The sequence below is a fragment of the Protopterus annectens genome, chromosome 10.part0 (genome assembly GCF_019279795.1).
Source record: "Protopterus annectens isolate FY-2018-M chromosome 10.part0, PAN1.0, whole genome shotgun sequence".
Taxonomy (NCBI): Eukaryota; Metazoa; Chordata; order Ceratodontiformes; family Protopteridae; genus Protopterus; species Protopterus annectens.
Window position 1 is genome coordinate 1,156,449,657 of NC_056744.1, and position 22,259 is coordinate 1,156,471,915.

General features: G+C 43.3%; 1 protein-coding gene across 1 annotated transcript in view; it reads left to right on the forward strand.

Annotated features, from left to right (window-relative positions):
• ZSWIM5 (zinc finger SWIM-type containing 5) overlaps nucleotides 1-22,259 on the forward strand; it is a 1,363,657-nt gene that overhangs the window by 510,838 nt on the left and 830,560 nt on the right. Inside the window, exon 3 of the mRNA XM_044085901.1 lies at nucleotides 3,899-4,047. Coding sequence (XP_043941836.1) covers nucleotides 3,899-4,047 — 149 coding nt within the window. The remainder of the gene's footprint in view (nucleotides 1-3,898; nucleotides 4,048-22,259) is intronic.

A 22,259-nucleotide genomic window follows, 5' to 3' on the forward strand; every position in this document is an offset into this window, starting at 1 on the left:
TTGACACACAGTGTCTGTCTTGTAAACTCCCACCCCAAAAAAGAAAAAAGAAAAAAACACACACACACCCTAATTTGAGACTGGCGACAATTATTTTGCTTGAGACCTACCTAAAATGGGCAGTTCATTTATCTGTTGTTGTTATTCCTCACTAGATTGGCTTTCCTCCTGAACCTAGTAACTCTCCGGGCATCAGCAAATTCAGAAGAGGTCGGTATAACTCATTTGGTGTTAGCTTACCTTTTATTTTATTAATTTCATTCTGCCTCTGTGTTGATCCAAGTTTTGATTGCAAAATGTCCCAACGGACAGATTACTTATTCTGTCACTAATTAGATATTTTAAAAGTATATCCAGTTTAAAAACTTGGGTTGTGTGCAGGAATTTTTTTATTGAAAGTAAAAGCTGGTTATGGAGATAGCTCATTTAGTTTACAGCTGTAGGATAATAGTGCAGTTGACTTGAGTTCATCAGTAGTGGAAAACTGTTCTGAGGAATTAAGGTAGAAAAGGAAAGGGGTTGCTAAATGGTTAGCAGTTTTGTGAGGTTCTGTCCACTTTGTATACAAATAAAATAAATAAATGCAGAGGATTGCAGCAATTAATATAGTTGCTTCACAGAAGAGCTAATTTGTGTACCCTCTGTGCAGGTCACGATATTTGTTTACCCTCATGGGTTTTTGCTAAGGTTTTTGTTTTCCTACCACATCTGAAGGTAAGCCAGTAAGTGACTTCATGGAGTTGCTTTAGACTTTTTTGTGTGTATTTGCCTGTGTTGGTCTGACATCTTACACTCATTTGTCAGGATAGGCTCTCGCCTTCCCCAACTTCCCATTTAGTCATACATACTCTGATTAAGATAAAGCGGGTTTTAAAAATGGAGAACGATGCGCAAACACCTGTACATATGTGTTAAAGCGGTGCGTTTTAAGAGCTTCATTTCCCAAATCTGGCTTATTTCTAGCTGTGTAGAAGATAATTTTGTTTGTGAATGTTAAATTATGCTAAAGTAGGACAAGTGCTGGTTTACAGTATTAAAACTGGAAATGGACCTTCTGAATTTACATTGCCTTGATTCTGTTCTCCTAAAGTGACTTGCACGGAGGTATAATTTTCTTACCGGTCAGAGGAAGCTTCAATGTTAAATATCACAAAGGGTAAAGCATACTTTTGGTTACTACTTACAACTACTTAAAAAGATATAGAACCATTGTCTTGCATCATTCTAAGATGGAAGTAGGACATATTTGTTCTAAAGTCTGTACTAAATTAGAGACTGCATTTGTGATTTTTTATGGGTAGCCTACATCGGCATAAAGTTCCTATACCAGTGTGCTTGACTTGATTCTTTAACACCCGCTGGCAGTCGGTTAATGATGCGTTGTAATCCAAGATGGATAGCAAGATCTTGGGACTCAAACAAAATTTAAATGCGTGAAAAAAAATATTTGAAGTTCACTAAGTAAAACATTCTTTTTTGGCTTCCTTGTTGAGGTAAACATTTTTTTAACATACATGAATACTATAAGTTCAGTACTGTGATTACTTTTGTCACACTAAAAAAAAATGTGTGGTCTGGCTTTCAAACCTGAATGAGACAAGGCAGTCCACTTAATTAGTGTTTAGTGGTAATACAAAATGGACAGCATAAGAACATCACAATATCCACAGCAGAAAATAAAACGGCCAACTGCAGACTATAAGCAGTGTAAAAAATGAAAACAAGTGGAAAGCTGTAAAACAACAGTGTAGTCAGCACTGGAGGTGTGAATGAGTTAAACTATGTTGTGGAAGGCAGTTACTAAATGTAAGTCAGTTCACACAAACTGAAATAAATTCAAGTGTCTCCAGTTAAAGGGTGTTTGTATGGCTTGGCAGATTATAGTCTCCATCATTCCTGGTTTAGTATTCCTGTGTAGTGTAGCATTAAGAAGTAAAGAGCCGTCTACATGGGTGAATAGTATGATTTTTGTAGTAAAGAAAGATAGGTACAGATTCACATTTTGTACTGGTCCACTAAATCTGAGTAAAGTTATTAAACAAAAACATTATCCATGCTTACAGTTGCAGAAGTGGGTTTAAGAATGCTGCATGCTAAGTCTTGTCATTCCTTAGATGCAAATCAGCATTTCTGGCATGTAGTGCTACAGATGCACAAAGCTTAGAATTGAGTACATTTAATATGTGGTTAAGATACAGATGCACAAAACTCAGAATTTAGTACATTTAATATGTGGTTAAGAATATATATGTTCCTTAGATTTCTGTTTGGTATTTCCCAGCAGCAGACTGTCTAAAAATTAACATAAAATAAAAAAAAGAAATGCTGGAAAGAAAACAGTAGAGACAGAAATATTGCTATGATACAAATGTTAAGAAACTGCCAGAATCCAGCAGCCATGGAAAAATTCAGAGCCTGAAGCTACAGTTGTTGCAGAGCAGCTAAATCAAGATTCTTCATAGTTTGTGTTCATATGTGCTGTACAGAAGAAATTGTAGGCATTTGTAAAAGGCATGCTTCCAAAACTGAAGATCTAATTGTCTCTTCATCCATTACTCAACGGATGGGTCTTCACACCCAACTTTGGCCAGTCTAAAGTTAGGATCCAGAGCTTAGTCTCCTGTCCTTACCCGTAATCCCACCTTTCAGCAACATTGCCTCTGATATTATTTGCCGCTTGCTTAGAGTAAGATGTGGTCTGCTGCTTAGGTAACTCAGGTAAGTTGAACTGTTGTTTTCTAGGGTATTTCCTCTAGTTTTCTGCTTCCTCTTCTACCTTTCATTTTCCAAAAGGAAAAAAAAAAGTATTCCTCACACTGCTAGTGCTCTTTCCTCCTTCCTTCCTACTTGGTTGTAGTCAGGTTAGAAATTAAATTTGATAGCTGCTCCTTAACTAAGTCATAATATTGTGTAGTTTTACTTGTGGAAACACTTGTTTTGCTTTCTGTTCTTTTCACAACATAGCCGAGAAATCTTCCGGCTTCAGGAAGTGTCTAACCTGAGGCCATAAAATACAAAATTCAGATGCCCATGCTGTGTATGTGTGTGCATTGCTTAGGTGTGGAGCATCTTGATGAGGACTTCTCCATCTGTACTGCCATGGCCAGAAGGCTGTTATGGAGTACCTTAATAAATTGTCTCTGAAGGGACATCTCCCAGCCTGTCCAGGATACTTGTCCTTGCAGTCGCCTTCCCCTTCTTTGACATCTGGAGCTTCCCCATCTGCCAAAATGTCTACAGACAGACAAGGGGCAAGAGGGAAGTGAAAAGTCCAGAGAAGAAGTCAAGCAGGGTAAGAAGCACTCTCTTGACCACTTTTGTTTTCTGTTGGATCTTTGACTCTGATTTCTAAGATGCCTAGATCATCAGATTAGACATTTCTTTCATATCGATATTCATTGGATCCTTTACTCCTTGTACTGAGACAAGATTCATATCCCTGAGATTTCACTCTCCATTGTTGGATTTGCTTGAAATTTTGCTTGCATTGCCAGGGACTAACTCATTGTAATCATTCCGCTTTTATGTGCCACTTGATTGCACAGCCAAAAATTACAGTCTGAGTGACCACTGTGAAAAATGTTTGGACCACTGCAGCATCACCACTGAGTAAATTGGAGTGTTTTGTAAAGGAACCTGCATTGTGTCAAAATTTAGTCCAAGACATGAACGTGCGATTATCACCTACCTTTTAGGGAACTGCAACTGTTTCGTTTTCATTGAATACAGCTTGGTAATTTCCTCAATCTTGCAGGTTAATTTTGTGCTGTGTGTTGGGTAGCATTCATTCTTCTTTATTGTGATTTGTCTACCAGTATTAGTCATGGAATTTGACATGCAGGACTGATATGTTAAAGGAGTGTGTATGTAGTTTCTTACTATGTTTCTTTTTATTTAGGTGCTCCAGACCCAACGGCTGGTGCTAGCATAAATGACGAGAACTGCTGGCATCTGGATGAGGAACAAGTAAGAGAACAGGTGAAACAGTTCCTGTCCCAGGGTGGCTACTACGGTTCTGGAAAACAGTTGAACTCCATGTTTGCGAAGGTGAGCAACACATATCCTTTTATAACGTGCAACAAAAACAAGTTTTAAGTTACTGACCTTTACTTTTTGTTAGTGGCTATCTGTTTGATTACCTTAGCCTCCGTATTTTAGTGAGTCTACTGGCAGAGAGAGACAAAAGGTATGCCTTTACTGCTCATAGGAAAGTACTAGGCTAGCTGCCCTTGTGTGCCATTTTAAGTCTTTTGAATTTTCTTTTTTGTGCTCGAAATAACCTAATCCATTTGGTACAGTTTTTCCTTACCCATGCCCTGGTCGATTATTATTATGTATTACCCCAAATGAGATTAGCTATGATCATACCATAGATAATTGGAGGGGACCCATTCATGGGATAAAGTATTTAGGAGCTGCTTCTGTCCATTATACAGGGGAAAGTCCTGGGGTAAATTTTTTGTTTCCCATCCATAGCCATAGATCTAAGTTGCTGTTGAATATGGACAGGGATGAACTTTGTTTTATTTTAATGGGGAGTCTGTTCCACTGCAGTGGTATCCTTTGCAAGATACACCTGTCCTTCCAAACTGTTCTGTTTTGTTGATGTTACAGAAGAGGTTTAGATCCCTAGACAGAGTACTTCTGATGCCATTTGACTTGCGTATGTGCAGTAAATCCTTTTTATATTGGGTCAGAGGATGTCTTGTATGCCAGACACAGGTCATCTCTTAGCATTCTGTAGTATACTGGGTATAGTGACTGCTTTGAGTTGGTCCATGTAGGACATTTTGTTGTGAATTTAGGACTGGTGGTACAAGTTCCTGTGTTGCCCATACCTTTCTTGGATAGAAGGAAGTTTCTCTGTTCACCAGTGAGAGTGGGGAGCTTTGAGCAGCCTATCTGTCCCTGGAGGAGTGGTCTCAGCCCAGCAACTAGTAGTTTATTGGCTATTTTGGGCTAATTTCTATCTCTTTCATCTCCCTGCTATAAAACCCGCATTTGTGCGGTTTTGCGCTTGTATACAGCTCAGCAAGCTCCTCATGGTGTCCTGCAGAGTTCTACAGCAGCAGAGTGACAAAAGAGAAACTTTGGATTGATTAAGTATCATTTCTCTGCATTTTTTTGCTGTTTGCTAATTTCACCTAAAACGTGATTTTCTAGCGTTTGTGTTCTAAAGAAGCTTATTTGTGCTGTAAATTGTACTTATTTTTCTGCTCGCACTTGTTAGTCATTTTTAGTTGTTTTTATGTTCAAATCATCTGTTTAACTGTTGTAGGCTAAACACTCAAGTGTGCTATCCTTTTCTGAGCATTTAAAGTGTTTTAGAGTAAAGTAACTGTATTTTTGTGGGAAAAAACAAACAAAAAAAAAATCTTGTTTCCCGCCTTTTCTAAGCTAGTCTAGTCCAGTTTTCAGGTTCTGCTGAATTCAGGGCTGTGGTACAAGTTCCTGTGTTGCCCATACCTTACTTGGATAGAAGGAAGTTTCTCTGTTCACCAGTGGGAGTGGGGAGCTTTGAGCCGCCTATCTGTCCCTGGAGGAGTGGTCTCAGCTCAGCAACTAGTAGATTATTGGCCATTTTGGGCTAATTTCTATCTCTCTCATCTCCCTGCTATAAAACCCGCATTTGTGCGGTTTTGCGCGTCGGGCAGCAGCGCCAGTTAGCTAGGGTTAAACTATTCCCGGCTCCACGAAGTCTGCTCTTAAATTTTTCCCTTGGAACTAGTCAAACTCTCAACTTAAGCACTCAAACCATTCCTTTTGCAGTCCAGCATTTGCTCATATCTCTTAGTAAGCACTAAAAAACGCTAACACTACACCCACCCTATACTATACAGAAGTACAAGGTGCTCTATTCGTCCCTACCGGACAATAAGTAAAACAGTTCACTTTATCTGTTCAGGCATGTCCAAAGGGCAGTTTCAGGTGTACTCTCCAGTCCAGCTGGTGAATCTGGGCATCTTGAGGCAATGTTACAATTGCCTCATGTACACAGACAGCCCTCTCCTCCTTCCAACAAACACAAATGTATGCAAGAGATGCAACTATACAGACAGATTGGAGGCCAAGCTTTCTCAACCCAAGACTGGAACGGTCAGTCATGAGGAGAAGGGTAACACTAGCACCACACTACCAGCCTCACATAGACCAGTCATATCTGCACCAGCAAACAATACACAAAAACATACTCGGGGGCTCTAAATAAAAATCTGCCAAAGCAGCAGAGACCTTCAAAGCAGACATCCAAGCAACCTCCACCCCTCAACAACAACCACGTATCACATACTTCACAAAGTCAGTGTGCTATGCAGTCACAGCCCTTAAGGCTAAATAACACACCCAATACACTAGTAATAGGTGACTCTACTGTCAGGCACACTGACATCCCACTCACTAGACTGAACAAGGAGAAGGATACTGTAAACTGCCTGTCAGGTGCCAGGATCCTCCACATAACACAAGCACTCATGTCACTCCAGAACAGGTACAAATATGACGCTGTCATTGTCCATGTTGGTGTGAACGACCTGAGACGTACCTCCCTGGACTACATGAAAAGAGGCATAGAGGAGCTCTCTGATCATGTAGCCCAGGCCGGTATGACCCTGACCCTTAGTAGCATCTTGCCCTCAACAAAAATGATGCCACAGTATAAAGGTAAAATGATCAATTTTAACAATTTGCTAAGCTTTTGGTGTCATTCAAAGGGGATCCAATGTTTGTCAGCGTGGGATGACATGCTCGACAAGCCACGTTGCTTCGCCAGAGACGGCTTGCACCTGTCACCCTTAGACTTTAGAGTACTGGCCAAGGCTCTTGCCACCCCCATAGTGCCTTTTTTAGGCAAGGCTCAAAAGACAAGCCCACCGCCGTAAACAACACAAGAAACCAAAAACTGAGGGTAATGCTACTCAATGCCAGAAGTCTAAACCTCAAAATGCACGCACTCGAGGCACTCCTCAGTATGAAGAGAATCGATATCTGTGCAGTAACAGAAACCTGGTTCAAGGCTCCAGAGAGCACCCCAGCACTACCAGGCAATAACTCATGCCATACGTTTCAGCCCCAGAACCCCAACCAAAATACAAAAGGTGGGGGTGTATCCATTTTCATCAAGGATACCCACACCTCCAGGTTAGTGGCACAGCACGAGGCCTTGGAGACCATCCATGTGCAACTAACAGTGGGCAAAGCTGCTTTTCAGATTGTAGCTTGCTACAGATCACCCACCTTGTCTCAGGACCCCCACTCAGCATTCCTGAGAACATTGGAAAATATGAAGGTCCTACCTAACACCATGATATTGGGTGATTTCAACTACCCAAACATTGACTGGGAAAACTCCAAGTACTAACTCCTTTGCCCAATGCTTCCTAGAATTTATAAACTCAAATGCCCTGGAACCCAACTGGTCACCACTCCCACAAGAGGTGACAACATATTGGACCTGATCATCACCAACATGGGGGATCAATGTTCCACACCAGAGGTAAACCCGTTGCTGGTAAGATCAGACCATAAACTAATCGCACTGGACATCCACATCCCGACCCCACCCCACCCCCAGTCAAGGAAACCACTGTGAAAAACTTTTCAAAAGCAAACTTCACACTTCCCAAGACAGAGGTGGAAAGTTTCAAAGCCCCCTTGCTAAAGGATAATGCTGCCCAAACCGCAGAATCCTTTACAAATGCATTCTATGAGCACCTACAGGAAGGCATGGATTGAGCCATTCCAAGTAAAACCAAGACTCACTCCTCCAAAAAGAGAAAACCAGTCTGGTGGACCCAGGCCATAAATAAGCTATACAACAGAAGGAGGAAACTATTACATGATAGAGCAAAATCCCAAAAATGGAAGGCATCCCTGATCAGTATTAGCAAGAAACTACGATCCCTCATAAAATCATCCAAGGCCAGCTTCGAAAGAAAAATTGCCAAAGACTCTAAAGATAATCACAAAGCATTCTTTAGTTATGTCAAGAATCTAGGTGGCAACTCTCAGATCTGCTCTGAGCTAGTGCAAAATGGCAAAAAAATACACTGAACCAACTGACATTGCCAACATCCTGGCTGACAGGTTCAGTGCAAACTTTACCCCCCCCCCACCTCCAAAAGGGCCCGTGTCCATCTCAGAAGAATGTAGAGCCCCAGACATCACAGAGACACAGGTGAAAACAGCCCTTTCCAAAGCCAAAAACACAGCATCAATGGGACCGGATAGTATCACTGGCTGCATCTTACACGAGCTCCAAAATGAACTAACCTCTCACCTAAATTCACTGTTCAAACTCAGCCTTACCACAGGCTATGTACCCAAAGAATGGCGTACAGCAACAGTTCTCCTGCTCCACAAAGGTGGTGCCACAACGGATCCTGGGAACTATCACCCTATAAGCTTGACTAGCCTGGTCTGCAAAGCAATGGAGCACATCATCATGGAACTCATTAACTGAGACATTGGGAGCCTCCAGACACTGGACCCTACCCAATTCGGCTTTGTTAAAGGCAGATCTTGCCTCCTAACCCTAGTTGACTTCTTTGAAACAGTTACCAAGGCCATAGATGAGGGAAAGGTAGTCCACCCAGGTTACCTGGACCTCGCAAAGGCCTTCGACACCATTCCCCACTCTGGCATTATAGATGAGCTTACCAGCTTGAACATTAACCCCGAGATGGGTTGCCAACTGGCTCATGGGTAGAACTCACATGGTCAGAGTTGCGGGTGCCATGTCCGACTCTAAACCAGTTACAAGTGGCATCCCACGGCTCAGTCCTGGGACCCCTCCTGTTCGGTATATACTTCTCTGAGGTACAGGCAAGCACGGGAGGACTATGGCTGACCAAGTTCTCAGATGATTGCAAACTGGGGGCCATAATCGACTCTCCAGCTGACAAAGACATCCTCCAGAAGGGTCTCACAGAGACGAATACCTGGTGTCAGAACCATGGCCTCAAGCTAAATGCCAAAAAGTGCATAGTCATCCCCTTTGGGAAAAACAAAGTGCCCACAAACTACCACATAGGTGGTAATCCACTAAGTACGGAAGATGTAATTAGGGATCTGGGGACCCAAGTAGATAGCAACCTCTCCTTTGATGAGCACATTGCCAGAGTGGTTAGAAAATCCTTCTATGTAGCCCACCTAATCAGGAAAGGGTTCACATCTAGATCAAGAGAGATTATTGTGACCCTCTACTCATCGCTCATCAGCCCCATAATAGAGTACAATGCCCCGTTTGGGATGTACCTTACTCGACACCTGCAACAGCTGGAAAGACCACAGAAGTACCTCACCAAGAGGATTGTGGGCCTCAAACAGATGCCCTATGCAGCTCGACTAAAGAAACTCCAGCTCTACTCGGTTGCTTACCGCCTACTCAGAGGTGGTCCTCTGCCTGACGTACAAGGCCATGTCCAACACGGAATCAATGGACATGCTCCACCTCAAGAAAACCAAATCTCTTAGAGCCACACGCTCTAGGGATTTAAACCTCAGCACAACAATAAATAGAACATGCTGGAGGGATAGATTCCTGTCCCAGAGACTTCCGTCGCTCTGGAATAGAATACCAATCTACGTTAGGCAAAGCCACTCACTGACTCTCTTCAAGAGAAATCTTGACGAGTGGATGGGAAATCGTAAATTTACCCCTGGGATCACTTCAGTGGCCCTGCTGGACAGAGGCTCAGGAAACTAATCTAAAAGGGAGGTGAAAGCCAACACATTCTGGCTAGGCTTATAAATGCCCTTGGGCAGATAGCCTAGTTACCTACCTATGAACCTATGACCTTGTATCTTTTCTAACTACACATATGATATTAATTTTATTCACTTATATCAAACTATTGTCAATTTTTGCTTATTTTTCAATATGTTGATTCTCTATTGTATTGTATTTTATTTTCCATGTAAATTATTTTGTTTTGCTGTATTCTGGAGCTTTTCTCCCTGGTCCTCCACTGAAAAAGGGCTTTTGCCCAGTCAGACTACCCCGGTCAACAAATGTCAAATAAACAATGTTATCTCTTCGGGCATTCCAGTTGTTGCATGTATCTGGACAGATACATGCCAAAGGGGGCATTATATTCAATAACTGGCCTAATGATGACTGAGTAAAGAGAAACAATGACTTCCTTAGATCTAGACACTATCCCTTTGTTTATTTACAAGCTGTACAGTTTAGAAAGACTGACTTTCAACAGTACACACATGTTTGTCAAAAGTTAAGTCACTGTACAACTAAGTTCCCAAATCCCGAATAACTGGGTGAACTCTTAGGGGGGGTGTATTGTCAATGTGGTAGCTTCCTGAGATTGATGATTTCCCAAAAGTTACAGTAATTCATTTTTTTTGACCATTTAGTTTGTGATTTTGGCACCAGTTATTTATTTGGAACAAAACTTCCTGCAAGATGGTTATCACTTGGGGATTCAGTGACTGCTCCTAGCTTGCAGTCATCTGCAGCCAGCACCCTTTGGTATTGACTTACTTCAGAAAAGTAGATGCTAAACAGGAGGTGTCCCATCACAAAATCGTCGGGGACTCCACTGGCGACTGGCCTGTTTGTGGAGGTAACTTCCCCTATTTTGGTCGGCTGCATCCTGTCTGTGAGCTTAGTTGATTTTGCTGGTGAGTACAGTTTTTGAGTGAACTTGATTATTTATTGTGTGTGCCTGGATGAGGAAATGCTGAATGTTCTTGGATTTTTTTTTTTAAGCTAGAGACATCTTATCACTTGACATAGGCAGTCATACATTTATATAAATGAAAACCATATTGACTTCCCAGCTGCAAGCATGGTACATCACAAACCATATTGACAGTAATCCCAGTTGCAAACAGCCTACCCAGTCATTGTCAAACATTACATAGCTCATTCATGTCCTGCCTTCTTTTAAACCTCATTCCTCCCCTGTATTGTTCCCACAGTTCTAATTTTTCCTGTGTACTTTGCTCCTACCTTTTTTTTAAAAGATCTCAATTCCACTTTTGTCTGTAACTGTATTCACTACTTCTATTACAGTTGGTTTAGACTTTGATTTCCATGTTCTAGTAATTGTTTTTATGGCAGCCACCATAATTAGACTCTACAATGCCTTACTGTGTCTAGGCAATTCTAATTCTGTATCATAGCTCAGAAAAATCATATCCCTATTTACACTAGTTTGCTCACCCAGTATGTCTGACAGATTATTCTGCATGGAATCCTTAGTCTGCCAACTCATTACGCTCCCAGAAAATATGTTCCCAGTTACCTCTTTCTTCAACATCACACCTCCAACATTTGTTGTTCACCTGAGGAAAAATTCTCTGTAGTCTACTTCAGGGGGTTTAAAAATCTTTGCCAACATTTCCAAGCAAAGATCCTAAATCTTCTAGATTTTCTTACATATTTGGGAGACCTACATATCTCCTTTGTAGCATATTTGGGATACATACATATCTCCCTTGTTTCCTTGTGAATTGCTTTTCCAGTCTCTATTCCCAATCCTTTCTAATCTCCTGTGATTCATTCTTATAGCTGTCATTTAATATTTTATACGTTGTACTAATTGTTTCTTTTTTAATGGCAGCTTCAATGCTAGAGTCTACTAAAAACTGTACCAGTGCTGGTCTTTCGTTTAGGTCCCCCCATTTCATTCTCTTTGCCCATACTCTGATACCAATCCTTGACAGGGAAGGCAATCTCTAACCTGTAGTCCAAATAATTCTTGGCGTATTCCCATTCTATTACCTTTCCCCCTCTAGTTATTTTCTCCCAGTACCTTGGTTCCTTTGTTTTTTGGATGGCTAATTGTCCCTGAGGGGAGGATGCAGTTGAGGCTAATTTGTAGTGTTTCACTGGTAGAAATTAGAACAGGCTAACAGACTCATAGTTGTATAGGGGGTCAATTGCAGATATCTTTGAAAAGTGTGTGCATTTTATCATTAACTATACAAAGTTTAGTCAGAGGGTGATTGAGCCATAATTAAGTCTATAATGACCAGTGTACCTGGTCCTGGGACTTCACAAAACCCTTCTTGATTTTCAGTAGATGCTTAATGTTTGTAAATACCTAGAGCAGGTAACTTTAGAGTCATACTATCAGATGTCTTGCAGCAGGAAGATTGCAGGATATTGTTTCATTCATTCCTAGGACAGCTCAGTGACTTTTGTTTAAGACGTTTTCTGGTATTAGAGGAGCTGGGGTTAGGAATTTCAAATGAGTGACTTGTTGGCTTACCCTTCTCAGTTGTAGGGTTTGGCTTTGTCTTGGAAACGCATGTCCCGCTATATAGTGGTGGTTGGAAGCCTAACTAGAAGCATCAACTTTCTAAAGGATGAGCAGGGCTGCCAGTGAAGGACAGCCTGTTCAATGAGTAGTTGTGTCCCAGTATTGCATGTAGTGCTCTGAAGTAGTTTTTAAGGTATATGGGATGGAATGTTGCCGCCTACATCAGAAGATTGTCCCCCTCAGGAATGATGCCTCATCTCCACCTGAGATTTACTTCACCTATAGTGGCAACTACAAACAGGCAGAGAGGTGAAAAGAGCTTTTTGCTATTGCAGTGGGACAGGGAGAATCCGAAAATATTTTAAATTTGTCTTTCTTTCTAAGCACCAGTGCCTGTATAGCTGTCTTCACAATCGGTGCAGTCCGTTTATCTTCCTTCCTGTTCCCTTTGTGGTGTTTTTTTTTTTTTTTTTTTTTACAGAGCTCTAGCTTCTATCAGTTGTTTGGGAGTTCATCCATCCATGTAGTTACTGATTGTTAAGTCTTTGTTCCAAATTTGTATCACTCTTACCACCATGGCTGTGCCATCCAGTGAGGACTTTTCCAGTAAATAGTTAAGTCACTAAGATCAAGGCTCCCTCATAGTTTTGTAGATAGTTACTAGGTATGTAGTCTGGGAGACCGTTGAGCAGCCTGTCGAAATTCTCAAGTGTCCCAAAGTGCTGCTTCATTAATTGAACGACTCAAGGTCGCACAGTAGGCAAATGAATGCTGAATGAATCAAGCCCAGTATTATAGGAAGTAACTTGTTAACAGCTAATAGCCTTAATTCTCTGCATTAACTTAAGGCTGAATGTGGCCCATTCCCACACTGGGAGTTGAACACAGATTTCCTGGATGAAAACTAAAATTATTCCAGTACATATTGTATACCTCCTCAAAAGCACCAAGAAGGGAAGACATTATATTCCTCCCCCTCTTTATTACAGGTACTAGAGCCTGACCTAGCTTTGTTTCATAGGCCAAAACCGGAAGGTTAGCAGTCAGAAATATCACCAATAAAGTCACAAAGTCAAGTCAGGAACACTTCCAACGGAATTCTTTGAACGCAGCTTTATTGATTAAAATAAAAGCGTTTTCGCTGCTAATACATAAAGCAGCTTCCTCAGAAAAAATTTTTTGAATGAAACAGTTTAGCGCCAAACAATGATTATAAACCAAAAAGAGGTATGTTCAGGCGACGTCATTTCCTCACGAGTAATTCTCGTCGATTAAACGCTTTCAAACAAGAAAGAGAAGTGCAATAAATTAATTAAAATAGACACCATCAAATAGTAAAAAAAGTAAAAAAAACACACATTGAATATAACTTATACAGTTCTGCCAACTATAAAGGGGTGATAGAACCCCCAAGTTGACAATATCTTAAGGACTATACAAACTACTATGTATATGTACATGTTAGTAACTATTATTACAACAAACAAAACTTGTAAAATTAGCTAAAGAACCAACTTATTTTATGTAACTTCTCATTTTGAGCACCACAGAGGTGTTACAAATTTTCTTTTATGGGAATCGACCATATTCCATTGAGCATCAGAGGGGGCCCCTTGTCTTTATTATTAGAACTTCGCGAATTAGAATGGCAAATCAAACTTAATGCATTTCATAGCCCTGGCCTCAGTGACAATTGTAACATCTCTGTGGTGCTCAAAATGAGAAGTTACATAAAATAAGTTGGTTCTTTAGCTAATTTTACAAGTTTTGTTTGTTTTAATAATAGTTACTAACATGTACATATACATAGTAGTTTGTATAGTCCTTAAGATATTGTCAACTTGGGGGTTCTATCACCCCTTTATAGTTGGCAGAACTGTATAAGTTATATTCAATGTGTGTTTTTTTACTTTTTTTACTATTTGATGGTGTCTATTTTAATTAATTTATTGCACTTCTCTTTCTTTGAAAGCGTTTAATCGACGAGAATTACTCGTGAGGAAATGACGTCGCCTGAACATACCTCTTTTTGGTTTATAATCATTGTTTGGCACTAAACTGTTTCATTCAAAAAATTTTTTCTGAGGAAGCTGCTTTATGTATTAGCAGCGAAAACGCTTTTATTTTAATCAATAAAGCTGCGTTCAAAGAATTACGTTGGAAGTGTTCCTGACTTGACTTTGTGACTTTATTGGTGATATTTCTGACTGCTAACCTTCCGGTTTTGTTATATTTAGTTTGTTGTGCCGGATTTCGTGCAGTTTGTTTCATAGGCATCGTCTTTCACCTCAGTAGGATTTTCATATGTTCATAGGTAGGTACTAGGCTATTGGCCCTAGGGCCTATATAAGCCTAGCCAAATGGTACCCTGGCTTTTGCCACCCAAGAAAATTATTTTCCTGTGCCCCTGTCAAGCAGAGCCACAAAAGTGATTCTTTGGGTGAATTTCCTATTTCTCATCCAGTCATCAATATTTTTTCTTGAAGAGTGCTAATGAGGAGCTTTGTTTGATATAGATAGGTAGTTTGTTCCAGAGTATGGGAAGTCTCTGGGACAGGAATCTATCTCTCCAGCATGTTCTGTTTATTGTGGTGACAAGGATTAGGTCCCCAGAGCATGTAGCTTGGAGGGATTGGGATTTCTTTAAGTGGAGCATATCCAACAGCTCCGGGTTTGACATAGCTTTGTATGCTAGGCAGAGATCACCTCTGAGTAGGCGATATGCGACAGAGTAAAGCTGGAATTGTTTTAGATGGTCTGCGCAGGGCATCTTTTTGAGGCTGGTAATCCTCTTTGTGAGGTATTTCTGTGGCCTTTCTAGTTGTTGTAGATGTCTTGTGAGGTGCATACCAAAAGGGGCGTTGTACTCTCTAATGGGTCTAATGAGTGATGAGTAGAGGGGAACAATGACCTCTTTTTTTTCCTGGATGAAAAACCTTTTGTGATGAGGTGTGCCATGTAGAAGGATTTCCCGACTACTCTGGCGATGTGATTATCAAAGGAGAGACTACTGTCCACCTGTGTCCCAAGGTCTCTTATCACACTTTCGGTGTTAAGTAGACTACTGCCTATGCGGTAGCTCATGTGTGCAGAGTTTTTACCAAAAGGGATGACGGTGTACTTTTTGGCATTGAGCTTGAGGCCATGGCTTTGACACCAGGCATCTGTCTCAGTGAGGCCCTTTTATAGGATGTCCACATCGTTAGGAGTTTTGATTATGGCTCCTAGTTTGCAGTCATCTGCGAACTTTGTTAGCCAAAGAACTTCTGTGTTAGCCTGTACTTCAGAGAAGTAGATACCAAACAGGAGAGGACCTAGGACTGAACCCTGTGGTACTCCACTTGTCACTGGTCTGACGTTGGATTTAAAGTCTGCTACTTTCACAGTGTTGGTTCTGTCAGTGAGCCAGTTGGCAATCCATCTTGTGACATAGGGATTTATATCTAGTTTAGTGAGTTTATCTATAATTCCAGAGTGGGGGGTTGTGTCGAAAGCCTTGGTGAGATCTAGATAGGCTGTGTGAACCACCTTATCCTCATCTCCAGCTTTGGTGACCGCTTCCAAGAAGTCTATCAGGATTAGGGAGACATGATCTGCCTTTTACAAACCCGAACTGGGTAAGGTCCAGAGTTTGGAGATTACCAGTGTCATTGTTTACAAGTTCCATGATGATACGTTCCATAGCCTTGCAGACCACACTCGTCAGGCTAATGGGGCAGTAGTTCCCGGGATCCGTGGTGGCTCCCCCTCTGTGGAGTGGGATAACCGTTGCTGTGTGCCATTCAGTGGGCACAAAACCTGAGGTGAGGCTATGATTGAACCATGGTACTTAGGTTGGGTGCCAGTTTGTTCCGTAGTTCATGTAGAACGCAGTCTGTGATGTTGTCAGGTCCCATGGATGCTGTGTTCTTGGCTTTGAAGAGTGTGTTTTTTTTACCTGTGCAGCCATGATTACAGGAACTTTTCATTCTTCCGGTATAGAGAATGAGCCCTTTAGGGGATGAGAGGGGGGAAAAGTTAGCACTGAACCTATCCACCAGGATGTTGGCAATATCAGCTGGTTCTGTATATTTAGTGCCATTATGCTGTAACTCGAGTGTTGCCATTGAGATTCTTGACATAGCTTATAGAATGCTTTGTGGTTGTCTTCAGAATCAGTGGCGATTTTGTTTTCGTAACTAGCTTTGGAGGATTTTATGAGGGATCTCATCTTCTTACTGAGGCTGACCACAGAGTTCCTCCAATCATGGGATTTTACTCTTTTTTTTTTTTTTTTTTTGCACCAGTCTCTTTCTTCTGTTGTAGAGTTTGTTTATGGCATGGGACCACCAGATTGACTTCCTTTTTTTGGAGGATAGCATCTTGGTTCTGTTAGGGATTGCACGATCCATACACTTGTGTAAGTGCTTATAAAGTGCAAGTGTATAGGATTCAGCAGTCGTACCTCTATTGTCCGTCAGCATGGGTACCGTGAAGTTTGCCACTTCTGTCTTAAGCAGCATGAAGTTGGCTTTGGCGAAATTTTTTACGGTGGTTTCCCTAATGGAGGGTGGGGGTGGAATGTGGATGTCTAGGGTGATTTGCTTGTAGTTGGATCTAACCAACGAGGAATTGACCTCTGGTGTGGAACACTGGTTGCCCATGTTGGTAATGACCAGGTCTAGGATATTACTGATGTTCTTCATGTTTCACTGTTGCAGTCATTACATTTAGGGTAATCTTCTGGCAGGTTGCCCTCAGTCGGCATGAATAACAAAGTCTTGGGTCCTGTGTCGGTTCCTGTCCCTTCTTCATGATGTCAGGTCTTCAGGGGTATAAAACATGCAGCTGATGCCATTTTCATCAGTCTTTCTTGCCGCGCGGTGCCCCTGAAGCAGAAGCAGTTCGCAAGTGCCGGTCGGCCGACTCCTGAAATTTTCGTTTTTGAATTTCAGAACCGAAGTCTTCAATCTAAAGCTAAGTACCCCATTGGGGAAATTTTTTCTTGCTCCTTACTGATGTCAGTAAAAGTTAATAATTGTATTACTTGTGGGAAGCAAATACCTCATAAAGATTTTCATTTGTACTGTATTCCTTGCGTAGGCCCTGACCACAACGTACCTTGCTGTCGGTTTTGTGCTAAATTTAACCAACGCACTATGTTAAGTTGTCAGTCTCGCCTTCATTCTTGCTGGATGGGTTCGCAGCCGATCCTCGGCTCCGACTCGGCACTTGCTAAGCTCGAGAGCTAATTTTACCAGCTCGAGGCAACCCTATATCCCATGATGCAAGGCGGAGACTACCCAGGTCTCGTTTGCCGCTTCGCTAACGAGGTGCCTTCTTTTACCAGCTCCAGGTAAGTGACTAGATTTGAGACTTTCGTCTACCCCCATTTAAATTTATATATATATTTGTTTTTTTGTTAACCTTAACGCTTACTTTAACCCTATTCCCGTTAGTGTCCCCCCCCCCCCCCCCCGAGTTATTTATCCCCTTTCCCTAGCTTAGGCCTTAGGCCTTCCCCTCCCTAAATTTTTCCTGTCAGGGATTGTTTGTGTATGACTGTGTGTTATCCCTGTTTATTTTAAATTGTTGGATTTGGTGTTTTTGTGTGTGTGTGTTAGTGTATTGTGTTTCCTCGACACAGTTATGTCGAAGGACACTAAGGTCTCAGGCTTCAAGAAGTATGACTTGTGCTGTCAGAAGATGTCTCTGACAGACTGTCACACTTCTTCTGTTTATTGCCTGGGACCTTTGCACCTGCAGGTCTCTTGTGCTATCTGTCATGCCTTCAGCCCAAGAGTCCTGCAGGAGCGAAGAAATAAGTTGATATTAAGGGGCTTATTAAAGCCCGAGAGCTCCCCGACTAAGTCGGCGCTGGGGAAGCCCTCGAAACCTGTTAAGCCTTCGGCTGAGAGTTCCAAGCCGTCGGTTTCTGGTTCACCCTCACCAGGGTCGAGATCGGCTCCGGCCGGAGCCGATCCTTCCACCTTAGCAGTTTCAGTATCGGCTCCATTCAGCGCCGATACTGCCCAATCTAGACATTCAGTGCCTGCTCTGGCTGGAGCCGACGTATCCTCGGCTCCGTTGGCTCCATCGATCTCAAAAAAGAGATCTCGATCCCCTTCATTAGAGTCGATACGTTCAGCTCTGAGATCACCCCTGCTCTCAGAGCGGAGCCATCGGAGCCGTTCTTCTCGGTCGTCCAGGCTGTCTGATCACGACCTCGAGAAAGTGGTGAGTAGACTATTAAAGTCTCAGGCATTGGCCCAAATACTCCATAGCCCATCTCAACAGATGGTAGCTATTTCACATCCACCAAACATTCCTCCTTCGACACTCTTACAGAGCTCGGAGCCGGAGCTCCTTGGAACCGTCACCGTTGTAGCTTCGGAGCCGATACCAGCCCTTTCGGCTCCGTCGTCCTCTGCTCCGATTTCCTCCTTGAGGCCTTCATTGGAGGGATCCGGGCGTCTGGTCTCTCTCGTCGGCTCCGAGGGGGCAAGTGGCATCGGACCCTTGTCCGACCCCGTTCTCCCTCTCGGAGCTTCGGCGTTGGTGAGCTCGGCCCCGACATCTGCCTCGGAGCCTTCCCTCTCAGTGAGGCCTGGGGTTCCTATCTCTTCGGAGCGGGAACTTTCTGGTCTCTCTGACGGGGGAGCCTTCGAGGTGATGAGGAGTGTACTAGCCCCTGGGCTTAGTCAACGGACAGTTCCATCAGCTCCTCCCACTACAGTGCCTGCTGACGTCTCTTCCCACTCTCTTGCTCCCGGACCCAGAGATCCAATATCTCAGGTTTCCCCATTGGGAATATCTTCCTCTTCCGAGGCTTCTCCTGATCCGTCAGGTGAACCCCCGCGTAAGAGGACATGTAAGAGGAAACATCTAGACTCCCCTGAGTCTACTACATCTGATACTGACCTGGATGAGTCGGAGGGATCCCAAAGGTCCTCCTCTGAGGATGTCTCATTCTCAGACATCCTTGAACTCCTTAAGCAGAGGGGGAGCTGGCCCTTCCTTAATCCTTCCGAGGACGAGTCAGTATACCTGGAGGCGTTCGGATCTCGACCCTCCACCTCCTGGGTGTCTCGCCTTTCGACCCTCTTATGGAGGTAGTGGCTCGGAAGGCGTGGATGGCTCCGGATTCGGTGGAACCTATCCCTAGGAGGCCTTCAAAATTCATTACGGCCCCACCAGATAGACAATATTTAACAAAGGGTGTCCCAGTTGATGCCATGGTGGTGGCTGCTGCCACCAAGAAGGAACTAGCTGATCCTTCAGTACCTGTCCATCCTCCTAACAAGGATTCTAGGACTATGGACAGGTACGGCAAGCGGATTTTTTCTTCAGCGACTTTTGCCATGAGATCGCTGAACTACTTATGCCACTTCACCCGCCTTCAAAGAGATGTTCTTAAAGAGTTGGGAGAAGTTTTACAGGATCCGTCAGCTGCTGGGTCTCAGAATAAGATTAGCTCACAGCTAGGAATCCTTAACTCCATTGTTAACTCCTCCATGCGGCTCATTTCTTATGCAGCCGATGGAGCGAGTAGGGCCGCAGGCACAGGAGTGGCTTTAAGGCGTAAATCCTGGATGCGGCTTTGTAATTTTGCAGACCCCCTTCAAGGCATCCTTCACAAACTCCCCCTTTGATGGTTCGACCTTGTTCGGACCTCAAGTGAAAGACACTTTGACTAGATGCGAACAAGATGGCAAGACTCTTTCTGCCGTAGGAGTCCGTTTCTCCACCCCTTCAAGACCTTACCAAAGGACAGAAGGGAGGGAAAATGTGGTTCCGCAAATCTCAAGGAGTCACGCCTGACTCACGAAGTCAGTTTACCCCCAGAGGCAGAGGGGGCAACAATAATAGATGCCGCCCTAGGGGCAGAGGGGGTCCGCAGAATCAGGGTAGCAGAGAGCCTCTTTCTGACAAACCCTTCCAGCATCCCTGAGATGTTGCCCGATTGTCCGCCTTCGGAGGCAGTCGGGGGAATATTATCACTGTACCCAATAGCCTGGCTTTCCCTTTCTCAAGACAAATGGGTACAGTCGATTTATATCCGAGGGTTACAAAATTCCCTTTATTCAAACCCCAATTCAACAAAAGGGAACCCTTCCAGACACTCCACCCGGTCTAAGGGAACTAGCAGTACTAGAAATATCAAAACTGCTAGTAAAAAGAGCCATCCAGCCAGTCCCAGCGGACCAAATAGGATCCAGAATCTACTCAAGGTTCTTTTTAGTTCCAAAAAAGACAGGGGACTGGAGACCAATATTAGATCTGAGCAAACTAAACAAGTTTGTAAAGAAATCAAGATTCCGGATGGTCACGCTTGTCCATTCTGCCCTTTCTGGGCAAGGACAATTGGATGTGCTCGATAGATCTTCAGGATGCGTACTATCACATAAAAATTCACAGACGCTCCAGAAGATTTCTCCGCTTTTGGCTGGGGACCAGTCACTTCCAATTCAGAGCCCTGCCCGTTGGACTCACTACAGCCCCCAGAGTGTTCACCAAATGTATGGCAGTGGTTACGGCTCACCTGAGACGTCAAGGATTCCAGGTGTTTCCATATTTAGACGACTGGCTCCTCACTGCCACCACCAGGCATCAGCTTCTCCAAGCCGGAGATTATACCATTCACATTTGCAGAGGGCTAGGAATTTCTATAAATTTCGAAAAATCTGCCTTGTCGTCTTGTCAATCTATTACTTTTATAGGCGCAAGATTGGACACCGTACAACTTTCAGCAAAGTTAACAGACCAAAGGATCTTGGACATTCAAAGACACGTCCGGGTGATTCTTCTCAGCAACAAAATTCAGGCCAGATTTGCTCTGAAGGTATTGGGTCTTATGGCGGCCGCCTTAACACTTCTTCCCCTTGCCCGCTTTTACATGTGTCTTCTACAATGGATGCTATTCACCCAATGGTCTTTTCAACAACTTCCCATGCGTCACGAGATCATAGTAACTCCAACTTGCAAAAGGCATCTGACTTGGTGGATATCGTCCCCTCAAGTCCATCAAGGCAGACCTTTTGTTCCTCTTGCCCCGGTTGCCACGGTTACATCAGACGCCTCCCTGATCGGGTGGGGGGGGGGCATTATCAGGGCAGAATGGTCCATGGCACTTGGCAACCTTTCGAGTACCATCTGCACATAAATGTCCTGGAGATGAGAGCGGTGCTTTTAACGTTGCAAGCCCTCAACGACTCTCTTCCCCTGGGAACTATTGCAATCCAAACGGACAATATGTCCGTAGTGTGGTATATAAACAAACAGGGCGGAACCAAGTCCTATACACTGTGTCGAGAGGCTCTCAGACTTTGGCAATGGGCAATCTCTTCTCACCGGTTTCTGATAGCAACGCACATCCCCGGGAAATCCAACATCATAGCGGACAGATTGAGCAGAGCTATTCTCATGCCTCACGAGTGGTCTCTCAAACAATCGGTGACAGAAGAGATTTTTCAGAAGTGGGGCCTTCCTTGCTGTGACCTTTTCACTACACCTCAAAACAGCAAATGCCCAGACTTCTTCTCTCTCTTCCCCCTTCCAGGCCATCCCCCCAGAGACGCTCTAACCCAAGATTGGCCCCGGGGACTTCTTTATGCTTTTCCCCCTTTTCCGCTGATACCTCAGCTAATTCAGAAAGCAACCGCTTTGAGAGCCAAGTTGATTCTCATTGCCCCTTATTGACCTCGACAGATATGGTTTCCGTTCCTACATCATTATCTCTTGGTGCAGCCATGGCATCTGGACCCGGTTCCAGATCTTCTGACCCACCAGTCGGGTCAACTGCACCAATCCATACCTTCTCTCAACCTCACTCCTTGGTTGCTCCACTTCCATCCTTAACCAGGCTTCCTATGATTTCTAATCCTGTCCGGGATATCATAGTAGCTTCCCTAAAATCTTCTACCAGAAAGATTTACACTAGTAAATGGCTACGTTTCTCTTTCTGGGCAAAAGCTAGGAACATAGACCCCTATACAGCTCCAATTCATTCGGTATTGGACTTCCTAGCTGAGATTTTTCATTCAAGATCCTCTTCTTCCA